At 28.7% G+C, this 13434-nt stretch overlaps 2 protein-coding genes across 7 annotated transcripts in view; one reads left to right on the forward strand and one right to left on the reverse strand.

The window, feature by feature from the left end:
* The window catches only part of LOC127698854 (aftiphilin-like), a 538231-nt gene that overhangs the window by 361752 nt on the left and 163045 nt on the right, over window positions 1–13434 (reverse strand). The gene's annotated exons all lie outside the window — the stretch shown is intronic.
* LOC127698874 (uncharacterized) overlaps window positions 1–13434 on the forward strand; it is a 101630-nt gene that overhangs the window by 71297 nt on the left and 16899 nt on the right. For all 6 annotated transcript variants that reach the window (XR_007980973.1, XM_052202580.1, XM_052202584.1 and 3 more), the window contains one exon: window positions 11454–11612. Coding sequence is in view for 5 of the 6 variants with exons in the window: in XM_052202580.1 (XP_052058540.1) it covers window positions 11454–11612 (159 nt within the window). In the remaining variant the exon portion in view is untranslated. The remainder of the gene's footprint in view (window positions 1–11453; window positions 11613–13434) is intronic.

Here is a 13434-nt window from a genome sequence, read left to right on the forward strand (position 1 = left end):
TGGTTTAATTATGTCCATTAAACACAGAATGACAGATGATGGTTTATAACAGATTAAACACGGGCTATTTCAGTTTCAAAGAAATTTTTAAGCTAACAACTATAGATTTTTTGCAGCAAGCCCCTTATAGATAAATCTTCAATTACAAATCAGAAAGAATGGTGTATTGATTTCACTAGAATCTCTAGAAAGCGTCTCTTACGTTTTGTTCCTATTTTTGTTTTCACCAATTTATTGTCTATATGAGGTGGGGTTTAATGAATTAAAAAAGTGAGTGTCCATCTATCAGATTCTTTTGTTTGACTTCTGGTCGTGTAAATAGTGATATAATTCCTTTCTAAATCGTATTGACGTCATTTCAAGTGGCCATTAACAAAGAATTATTATAGTCTACTAAAAACTTCTCTAATCAAGAAATTGGTTTCTAATAAAATATCTTAAGTGCTTGTTTGAAGACTATTTCCAGGGCCAAAATCTTTGCTTCAAGGAGCCATGTTTGTTTTATACCAAGGTAATATTTTATACTGTTTTATGAATTGTGATTGACTTTGGATTATATTGAATTTGAGCTCTAAAGATTTATTAAATAAAAAATGAAAAATTGAATGAAGTAAAATCGCTTCCTACCAGAAACCAACTGACAGCCATATTATATTGTGATAAATTGAATTATAGTGTGACATTTTGAGAATTGACTTTTTCAGTTATCACCATGGAAATACAAAACTGTAGGATCAGAAGTGAAGTTAAGCATGTTAATGTCCAATAAGTTGTAATTAAATATGTTAACAGTCAATTTCTGATGACTCAGAGCAGAAAAGCTGCGACCTCATACATGTTTTGTTGCAGCCGGTCAGATGTCATTTGATTACAACATCTATCAATTTCTAATAGTTTTTGTTCAAAATAGAGTAGACATATGACCAGGTGTAAGAAAACTTGTATAAATTTCAAAATTATTCTCATGAAATCACTCATGTTTTGAATAAAAAGTGATGTCGGGATTATTAACTATACTTGAATGAGACAGAAACCTAATAAAAATAAGCATCATGTAAATAACCCAAAGTCATGTGAAGGTCAACAATACAGTCTTTAACAAAAGACAGATGTCTATGCATCATGTCGAGCTCTAAATCTTCTTAAGTCCAATAAAGTTTTATTTAATCTGTTTAAAAGATACTATAAATATCAAAAGATTTTTACATAATTTTCAGTTTTATAAATGTAACCTTAAGGAAAACTATGGTAAAGCATACTGATTTAGACTGCTTTGTCCCGATTTTTAACAGCTAATATTTTTCAATAGATTTGTTTCAACAATCTTAGAAGAATTGACCAGCTCTTATTGAAACATTTTTAAGCAAGTGGCCTAATTGTTCTAACACACTGTTTGAGTAACAATCTTCATATCTATAAGAAACTGTCCATTAAAATGATGCATTTCATTAAGAATGAAGCTTATAAGTGAATTTAATTCAACTGATTAAAAAACATCTTATTATTATTAAATCAGCAAATAAAGATATTTCAACAAATTTTCACATTATATTTATTCCCCTGCTTTAAATGAAGAGTATATAGTGATTGTAGTTTTTGATAATCCTTAATCATTTGTTTTTTGTAAGTTCACTTATTGTATCAGTGATCGCAGTCACACATTTCGATGAAATGTTTATAGAATCGTAAGTATCTAAAAGCACTGTATGCCATCCGATATTTTTTTATTCAAATGGTTTTTGGGTTTTTCCCATGGAAAACAGGAATTTTGTCATATCTGTGAACATTGGGAAGTATTACAAACTTTCCCAAAAAAATTTGACAAAAAACAAAAACACAAATAAAGCCTTATATAAAATATTGTTAAAATTATATGACTCTTATCAGGAAAGCTTTACTAGTCCTACAAAATTTTTACTGGACGGGGCTGTAGGGCTTGTGTTTTTAATAGTGAAGATCGTGAATAGATGTTTTACTGTTTTAAAATATGACAAGTCCACATAAATGGCAAAAGGCTACAGTTTTGTTGCATCCAATTCTTTAAATCTTATTTATGAGTTAAAGAGATTAGAATCAGGGTGTTGGAGTATACCAGCCATTATTGCGAACCCAATGAAAGTTTTCCACAGTGCCATCTCTATCTTGACCAGGTATTTAAACTTTTGCAAGTTCACCTGTCCTATTGAATAGATACAATAGCTATTGTTCTCTGTGTAGTTTATTCTCTAGGACCTTTAAATTTCTTCTAAGAGAAATCTATCATTCATTGATTAAATTACCTGAGTAAAAAAAATTTCTTATATATAGACAAAAATACTGTTTTTATACTCATTACCTGCATGTGATGATGTAGTTATTCAATATTAATAATATATTTTCATTCAGTTTAATATAAACATTGATTCAATCATAAAAATTTGATTTCTGACAAAACTTTCAACATTGTTCCTTTTAAAAAAAAATTTGTTTGACATGAATAAGAACTTGAAAATAATGATGTTTCAAATTAAGATCTTCTTATTGCGAACCCAATGAAAGTTTTCCACAGTGCCATCTCTATCTTGACCAGGTATTTAAACTTTTGCAAGTTCACCTGTCCTATTGAATAGATACAATAGCTATTGTTCTCTGTGTAGTTTATTCTCTGGGACCTTTAAATTTCTTCTAAGAGAAATCTATCATTCATTGATTAAATTACCTGAGTAAAAAAAAATTCTTATATATAGACAAAAATACTGTTTTTATACTCATTAACTGCATGTGATGATGTAGTTAGTCAATATTAATAATATATTTTCATTCAGTTTAATATAAACATTGATTCAATCATAAAAATTTGATTTCTGACAAAACTTTCAACATTGTTCCTTTTAAAAAAAAATTTGTTTGACATGAATAAGAACTTGAAAATAATGATGTTTCAAATTAAGATCTTCTTAAATGTATTCTATAACTAAACAAAAAAAAATCAAATTTCAATAGGAACATTGATAAAACTTTTGTTAGAAATCAACTTTTTAGGATTGAATCAATGTTTATATTAAACTGAATGAAAATATATTATTAATATTGAATAAATACATCAGCACACGCAATTAATGAGTATAAAAAAAGTATTTTTGTCTGTATATAAGAATTTTTTTTTACACAGGTAATTTAATCAATGAATGATAGATTTCTCTTAGAAGAAATTTAAAGGTCCCAGTGAATAAACTACACAGAGAACAATAGCTATTGTATTCATTCAATAGGACAGGTGAACTTGCAAAAGTTTAAATACCTGGTCAAGATAGAGATGGCACTGTGGAAAACTTTCATTGGGTTCGCAATAAATGTATTCTATAACTAAACAAAAAAAAATCAAATTTCAATAGGAACATTGATAAAACTTTTGTTAGAAATCAACTTTTTATGATTGAATCAATGTTTATATTAAACTGAATGAAAATATATTATTAATATTGAATAAATACATCAGCACAGGCAATTAATGAGTATAAAAAAAGTATTTTTGTCTATATATAAGAATTTTTTTTTACACAGGTAATTTAATCAATGAATGATAGATTTCTCTTAGAAGAAATTTAAAGGTCCCAGTGAATAAACTACACAGAGAAAAATAGCTATTGTATTCATTCAATAGGACAGGTGAACTTGCAAAAGTTTAAATACCTGGTCAAGATAGAGATGGCACTGTGGAAAACTTTCATTGGGTTCGCAATAATATCTACAAGAAACTGTCCATTGAATTGATGCATTTCACTGAGAATTAAGAGTATAAGTCAGTTTGATTAAACTGCTGAAAAAAATGTCTTATTATTAAATCAGCAAGAAAGAATATTTCAACAAATTTTTACAAATGCTATCATTGGAAATAGAAATTGGAACAAAAGTAGGTCATATTTCTGTTATAATTGATATTCAACCTTAATGGGCAGCCTGAAAATTAAATTGATAGTTTATTACAGTGCCTTGGTTTGACTTTTAATATAGGTTTTAGCAGAGATGGAAATAATTGGATTTTTTTTCTCATATTCTCATTTTGCTCGGGATTTATTGTCTAAAGGCTAAAAAAAGATTTAATTATGTCAATGGATTAAGTACGCAGGTCTCGAAACTTTGCATGAAAAAGTAATTGAAATAAAGATGACCAAATTTTCCTGTATTTTTTTCATTTTTACAGAGAAAATAAAGTTGTGGTTCAGGGTATCTTTTTTTCACGGATTTTCTGATCTTACAATTACATTGGTCGATATAAAATTTATCAGAACAGAAAGTAGGACCTAGTGTTGTCAGATCCTTGTAAGGGAAGCGTGGACATAGAATCTGTGTTTTAATCAGATTGCTCAGCTAGTCATTATATTAAAGCAGTTATCACATATACATAAAATCATGCATTTAAAATATGTGTCCTTCGTTGCTGCTACGTCATTAACAATTAGCAATTCATAATATACAAAAGGAATAATCTCTGTTACCAAACAATTCAATGCTATGGCAGATCTTTGATTGTTTCTCTTAAATTTCTTCACAGCTTTTTAAAACTTGGACCGATTTAGAACTTGACATATAGCATAGACACCTGTTTATTGTTGAAGACAGTACGTTTACCTCTAGATGTTTCTTGGCTATTTTTGTCATTAGGTTTCTGTCTAACTGACATATACCCTTCAAAATATATGAAAAAATTCAGTCAGATATGAATGACTGATTTTGCAGAATATTTTTTTCTAACAATCAGTATGCAAGAAATCCATGAATATTGAATTCAACCAATAGAATTATTCTCAGATTACAAATGTATCCATTTATTGATGGAACATTGATAAATGGTACCATGATACTTTAGTTTGGCCAGAGGTGAAATTTTCAATGGATTGACTTTATGACCCCTGATGTTCAGATTTGACCTTCAAAAATATCTTGAAGCAAATGCAGAAATCTATTTTCCCAAAGGACAAGATATTCTTATGTGAAAAGATACCAATGTTTCAGTTATCAACAAATATAATCAATGTTACAAATTTATTGATGGAAAATTGGGGAAACCAAATCTGCAGGAAAATTAACAGAACAACTTGAAATAGAAACGAAGTCTAAATCAATTCACACATGTTTTGGTGATGAATCTATAAAGATATTTAATGAATTATTGATTCGTTTTATGTATGGTAAATGAACTAAAGGATTACTGCCCAACATTCTTTTTTAGCATGGTAAATGTCCCTGTTTGACTGAAAATGTTTCCAGTATTACAAAACCTGATAGAGGGTTATCTAACCACTGCCTGGCTTCTCTCTTGTGCAATTGTCTTATCTTCTGCCAAATATTTTTTTCTATCTGTTTTATAATTAACCAGATTTAAAAATTCTATATTCCCAGTGAGCTGTCGATATTAAAACCTGTTAAACAAATCTGATCTAATATTGTGTAATGCTTTCTTGTGGTAAGATTTTAATATTGTATTGTGAAATCTTGTAAACTTTTAAACTTTTGTGATTTGAGTAAGCTTTAATTAACACAATATTAAATTGACTTTGGTATTGACGTCATAAGTTGAGCTAAAAGTAAAGATATATTCTGTTATCAAACCATGTTTAGTTTGTTGTACAGTAAGAAAAACAAGTTGACATTTCTTTAAATTTATAAATATTTGTGTTTGTTTTATGCTCATTAAAACAGTCTGGGAAGATTTGACAGTTTATGTTCAAATTTCCGTTTGACAGATTTTGCTGAAATTTTCATGTTGGATTTAGTGGACACTGTTCCTGGTAAGAAACCATAATTCTAAATCATTATTATTAAGATACATTGGATCGCTGATTTTCATGGGATACTAAATTTTGGGAGGTTATCAAAGAGAGAGAATTTTGCATCATATACTTAAAAATTAAATTGAGAAAAAGGTGTCATTAAAAAAAATAAAGAAAATTTTCTTTTTTGATGAAAAATAAGACATTACTACGAATTTCAGTGAAATGATTGATATTACTCTGGTGACATCAATAAATGATAACATTTTTGACATAAATGAATAATCTTATTTTTATCTCCTAACTGTTATAAAAAAATCAGACAAAGAAAAAAAAATTTATTGTCTTTGGCTTGGCAAGGTTCCCTTTAAGAAAAACAATGTTTTTAATGATTGGGGATTGAACAAGGATGGTGGACAATGATCTCATGATAAAGCTTCATATTTTGAGATATCGCTTGTTTCTGATTGACCGACTCAGATGTGTCATGGTAGTGTGCTCTCCTCGAGTGCTGGAGGTCATGGGTGTGAATCCTTGCCAAGTCAAACCAAAGACGTGAAAATTGATATTTGCTGCTTCTCTGCTAAGCACACAACATTTAGGAGTAAGAGCAAAGACTAGTCGGCTTTGAGTCAGAATAATAATTCTGGGTACGGGGACATGTCATCCTGGGTACTGTCACCTTTTGAACTGGCACATTAAAATTCTGGCTGAGTGTGTCAGTCAAGAACAATGAAGGGTTTATATCATGTTTTCGTCCTAAATATGCATTTAATTTGCAACTGGACGTCAAACAGCCATCCATCATCATCACCTTATTTCAGATCTATCAAACTAAATTTAACTCATTTGATAATTAGATAAATTAATATATAGGTATTAGATTAATAATAAAATGTACTCAAAAGGTGAACTCCAGGTTAACTCCTGTTGAAGAAAATAGCTTCTGAAATGCTTAAGTCATTGAAAGTCTTCAGATAAATAATTAATACAGATTTTTTCTTGACATGTTGATTACTTAGTGTTACTTAGTGTTGATGAGTACTGTGTTGTTTTATAGAAAAAGTATCATTAAAATCAATGTACTCTTGGAGTTTAAAAAATGTATTTATAAAATCATGGCATACACTAGTGTTATAGGGTTTAAATAAAAGTATAATTAGTATCACGGTACTCTTAAAGTTTAAAAAAAATCATAGTACTTTCAGAGATTAATTAATGTATAATCAAAATCACGAATAATTAAAATCATGGTACACATAAGTGTTATAGGGTTTTAAAAAATTATGATTAATATCACGGTACTCTTGAAGTTTAAAAAAATCATGGAACTTTCAGAGATTAAAAAATGTATGATTAAAATCACAGTACTCTCAGAGTTAAAAAATGTCCACTAGAAATTAATGATTGATTGATTGATGACTATTAATGTACAGCTGCAAATATTGCAGAGATTTTTGGACAATATAATGTTATTGCGAACCCAATGAAAGTTTTCCACAGTGCCATCTCTATCTTGACCAGGTATTTAAACTTTTGCAAGTTCACCTGTCCTATTGAATGAATACAATAGCTATTTTTCTCTGTGTAGTTTATTCACTGGGACCTTTAAATTTCTTCTAAGAGAAATCTATCATTCATTGATTAAATTACCTGTGTAAAAAAAAATTCTTATATATAGACAAAAATACTTTTTTTATACTCATTAATTGGGTGTGCTGATGTATTTATTCAATATTAATAATATATTTTCATTCAGTTTAATATAAACATTGATTCAATCATAAAAAGTTGATTTCTAACAAAAGTTTTATCAATGTTCCTATTGAAATTTGATTTTTTTTTTGTTTAGTTATAGAATACATTTAAGAAGATCTTAATTTGAAACATCATTATTTTCAAGTTCTTATTCATGTCAAACAAATTTTTTTTTAAAAGGAATAATGTTGAAAGTTTTGTCAGAAATCAAATTTTTATGATTGAATCAATGTTTATATTAAACTGAATGAAAATATATTATTAATATTGAATAACTACATCATCACACACAGTTAATGAGTATAAAAACAGTATTTTTGTCTATATATAAGAAATTTTTTTTACTCAGGTAATTTAATCAATGAATGATAGATTTCTCTTAGAAGAAATTTAAAGGTCCCAGAGAATAAACTACACAGAGAACAATAGCTATTGTATCTATTCAATAGGACAGGTGAACTTGCAAAAGTTTAAATACCTGGTCAAGATAGAGATGGCACTGTGGAAAACTTTCATTGGGTTCGCAATAACGAGATGTGAACATATTCTACTTTGCACTATACCATTAGACATATAGGCTGAGTCAATATTTTTAAGCAGGAAGAAATATCAGTATGATGCAGAAAAACAATTTTGAAATGGCCATGACCCCCCTTATGGAGCTACATATATGGTTAATGTAAAGAATTTTTACATTTTCCACTCCTAATGTTGCCTAGTTTGGGGCCCCCTTTTTCAAAATCCTTGATCTGCATCTGCCTACTCACTACAGAGATGTGTAAGTAGATTGTCAAACAGGATAAAGATTTTGTTTGAATATAAAGGGAGTCATTTTGCAATACCATTACCAACAGAAGTAGATAGAAAAATGCACTCTAAAAAAATTGCATTTTTTTTTTTAGTTTTGACCTTCAAAAAAATGTATGTTTCTATACAGATATGCCCCACCCCTCCCCTAAGGGTCACAGGTAGACATATAATTCATCACTTGTTTTTATGTTCTCCTTACAATTGTAGAGGGGCATTATGTTTTTAAAACTGTTTTCTGTCTGTCCATCCATTTGGTGACATCATTATGAAACTTGATACACATTATCATCATGAAGTGAAATAGATGCATTTGACAACTCTGGGTTTTGACCCAGATTTCATGGTTCACTGAACATGGAAATGGGACAGTGCATATCAGGTCAATATTTGGACACATATATAGGGCTTTGCATCGAGGATGCTGGAGCCCTTTATTTTTCACTTTGTCCGTCCGTCTGTCTGTCTGTCAGTCTGTCCGTCAACAGTTTTTGTAAATGCAAAAACTTCAAAGTAAAAGAAGGAGGCCAATGAAATTTTGTACAGTTGTTGTGCATAATATGTAGATGTGCATATCATATTTTGGTGAAATTCAGCTCATTAATTCTGGAAAAAACTTTGTTTTTGTTATAAAATTACAATTTTTGAGAAATGTCTTTTTTATACGCAAAACTCCAAACGTTTAAGTAGAAGGCTACTGAAATTTTGCACAGTTGTGGTGCCTAATATGTAGATATGCATATAGTATTTTAGTGAAATTAGGCTGATTTATTTTGGAAAAAACGATATAGGTGTATTGAGTTATTGACAAATAATTAAAAAATGTTAAAAAAATCACCAATTTTGAGAATCATTTTATAGTGGTTGGATGTCATTTAAAATTGATTTATAATATAGGCATAATGTGCATTCCAAATTCTTTCCTCAAGTCAAAATTGTGTAGAAAACTTACTTTTTGTTAAAAAATTCCGAGAATCATATTTTTTGCTAGGATTTAAATGAATAAGGTATTATTAGCTATTACAATATAGACATTCTCTGTGTAAAAATTATTGGTCGCACACCAAAATACTTAGTTTAGTGCTTGGATTTTAATAAAACATATATTAATGCTCAGAACACATCCTGAATTAATTGCAAGTGGCAAAATTTATGAAAATTGACAATCTATAAACATTTGCTTTGTATGCATCAGTCTCTCTGCGTCACTTAAAAATGTGGAAAGGGGTGCCCTTGCTGACATGGTTGTTTTCTAGCCTTGTTTTTATTTTACCGAGTAAAGGAGAAAGTTTATAATCTGAAAAAGTTTTTCATTTAATTATAAATTTGATAAATGGCTTTGAGCATTTATTTTGTGGTTATCTTTTTAATTTTGTATTGAAAAAAGTCGGAAGTAAAATTAATTATTTTAGTTTTTGTTTACCAGTTTTCATAAAAGGTGTTAATATAACTGAAAATATATCCTGGTACCTCATTGTAGTTGATAATTTTAATTTACGTAATAAAAGATATCTTTATACTAAATAACAATCGAATCAATACTAGTATTAACAGGTTTCCTTGTAAGCGGTCAGTTCTGTGTTAATTTTATCAAAAGGTGCTTTGAAAATATAACTTGAAATAAAAAATGAATGTGCCACTCTGGTAGAACTTATACTAATTTACCTGATGCTAGCTGTTACAAGTGAGTAATTTTGATTTCAATACCAAACATTGTTTCACAACACCAATTGACCAAAATTTTTTCCAAGTTGCAGTTTAAATTCATTTATTCAAACTGGTCAATTGAATTTGACCCCATTACTTAAGTGAGTGTTATTATTTTGAATCCAAGTGCAGTAGTGTTCTTAACATAGAATTGCTTTTTCTCATTTGATGGTCGAAACAATTTGATGCCTAGTAATTTGGAACATGGGTTTTTCTTTGATTTGAAAACAAATTCTAGCATCCAGCATTTTAGATATATTTGTATATTTGCAACGTGATATATACTCTTAATGAATTAAGATTGAACTGAAAGGGAAGAAAATTGTTTAACAGATGTATGGTTTTGGTTGTAATTCTTTTCAATTTTTAGAATAATATAACATAGATGTGTTGGCATAAGGCTTCATAATGAAAAGTTTTTTAAGCATTTGATTAACATTTCCTTTTGTTTGTATTCCCTTTTCATTGTAATACATTTGTAAAAATCATTATAATCTTAAATTTAAAAACATGAATAAGGTTTAGAAAAGTCCTATCTAATGTTTGTTACTATAAATAACTTTTTTTTAAATCTTATCTTTCAATTGATATAGTTAATTGAATTTGAAAGCCCTTTTTTGCATATTGAACACCTTTTATTTTAACTACAATCATTAAAATCTAATTTAACTGCTAACATCATTGAACAGAAAAATTGGTGAATTGAATGTTTTTAATGGGATTTTTTTTTTACTATGTTTATGAATGAAATCAAATAATTTTATTATGATATAAACTTTTAATGACCAAACATGTGTTTGCTAGCTAATATCATTGAACAGAAAAATTGGTGAATGAAACTTTCATATTCAGATTTTTTCCCTATAATTGTGAATGAAATCAAATAATTTTATTATGATATAAACTTTAATGACCATACAGTTGTTTGCTAAACACTTTTGATTTTCTTTTGTTGATGCTTAAACAGCCATATACGACAGATGGAATTGTAAATTGATAGGTGATTGACTAAATTTGTACAGTTTACAAGTACCTGTCATTTATAACCTTTAGATGGGATTAAAGATATATGTATATGACTTTTATACATGAGCATGTTATACAAAGAAGCATTATTTCACTTGACAAAACTGTACGTCATTCACTGTGTATGTCTTTCACACCTGAGACCTATTTTATTCTTTTAATTAACTCTCTGAAGGTAAGGTTTGCTTGTTGCTCTTTGTATTGTATCGATGATCTAATGATGTTTAATTTTCCACCTGATTTCACTGTAAACAGCGATATCTATTCCTTAAAGAATCGTAGAGAGCGGAAATCATTCTGATGTGATCTTAACTAATGAGAACGTTTAGGATTAGTTTGGTGTTTCATCAATGTATGACATTTTGAACACCTTTTTGTAACATTAAGATCTGTTTTCTTCAGAAACGGGAAAACCTGTTCATATTTCCATGAAGGTCGGTGATGACTGTAAGATGACAGATTCTGACCAGAAAAAAGATGACATCCATTTTGGAGTTTCAGACGAGCACGGGAAGGAATGTGAAGTTGAAATAGATGCTCCGGAAGAAGAGCAAGAAGAAGGTAATAATTTTAAAACTGAATTCGTAATAATTTTGTGATTTATACCGCAGAAACACTCCAACATCATACATATTGTCTTGCAACTTGTCATTTCATTTTTTTTTTTTTAATTTCCTCATAAAATTAAAATTGCTCTTGAAAAGAATTTTGTATTATGGGTCCTTTTAGACTGACATGGTTACCACAAATGTGTCATGTTTTAAATTTTTATCAGTCAAATGATAAAGACTGATTCTTTTCATGTACCCCTCTCATTCAGCAAAGTTTTACTTTAAACAATCCTTTAAAACTCTGATAACTTAAAATAACTCTTACTACAGTTTCTAAGCCCTTTCTTCTTTTTAGTAGCTATTTATTTTTAAATAAGAGATACTAAAATAGAAATACTTCTGACTAGTTTAATATTATGTACTATGTTGGAGTGTTTCATTGTAAAAGTATAAAACATAACCGGATATTGTTTTCTGTGTAATACTAATACCATGCATTGTCTGTTACCGAGAGTTCAAGTCATTAATCATGCAAAGTTTGCACAATGTGTGAACAACCTGAATTCATTATTCTTCAAAGGTGCTTATGTAAGCATTTATTTCAGGTCTTCTGCATCTTAAGATTTTTTATTGTATAAATCTTTTGGTTACCTTTTCTTTATCTTTTTTTTCCCCAGTGAAATCATTCAATTTGTATAAAAAAATCATTTAGATGAATTGTACATATTAGAAATTTCTACATTGATTTTATTTGCATTAAAAGTCCAATTATTGCTACAAAATAGGTTTTCTTTCTACTATAAGATTAACAAATGACTATTTTTAGATATAAAATTTGTTTTTTGTCCATTTTAATACATTTGTTTACTAGTTAAACTAAGGCTTTTTCTGTTTCACAGACATAATTATTGCTCATTAGAAGTAGCCTGGAAAATAATTTGATATCTACCACTAATTGTATAGTTTAAATATGAAAACAGTTATTCTAAAATCTATTTTTGAACCGTATACAATCAGATAAGCGATTTTAATACGAATCTTCTATAATTGATATGTTTTAAGCAGAGAAATTTCCAAATTATATTACATTTCAAGGCTCTGGAATTTGAATCAGAATAATAATACAGCTGCAGAGGAGAGGTTTTGATTGTTGAATGTACTTTTAACCTTTATATTAATTGTATTGCATAAACTGATGCATATCGCATTCCCCAGAGGTTTTTATCTTACATACAACTTCACCTATTCAAAAAACATTGTGAAATATAAGATATTTGCCATGTAATCAGCACTAGGAAAATAGAAAACGATCTGTAATACCTCTTCAGCATCATAATTCTTCTGACATGCAATTCATAAATGATAGCCTCTATTTTGACAACTTCAAAGGAAGCAATCATTCTTTTATTAATTTGCCATTAAAAGTATGTTTGTTTAGACAGTTACGCCACATTTAAATTGTGAAAAGTGGTGTAGATATTTCATTAACGGTCCCTAATGAAGCTGTTATGTGTACTTGACTGTCATTTTAACGAAATTAGTAACAGATCTTTTTCTTAACAAATGAAAACAGAAAAAACCCACAGCAATGAAATAGCTATATGAATAAAATTCTCAGTAAAAACCCATAATTTCTCTTGAAATATTCTTTTTCTCTCATTTTACAACAAATATAGTCAATAATTTGAAAATGGACTATTAAGATTGTTACAGAAGCTGTTTAAAAATTGTTAGAAGTTGAAATTTCTTATTGCTAAGACGAAACTGTTTGATTTAGATGACTCAATGATAGACACAATACTACAATCTTGAGAAATTTTGATTGCAACAGC

Source organism: Mytilus californianus, unplaced genomic scaffold, assembly GCF_021869535.1.
Source record: "Mytilus californianus isolate M0D057914Y unplaced genomic scaffold, xbMytCali1.0.p SCAF_4, whole genome shotgun sequence".
Lineage (NCBI taxonomy): Eukaryota > Metazoa > Mollusca > Bivalvia > Mytilida > Mytilidae > Mytilus > Mytilus californianus.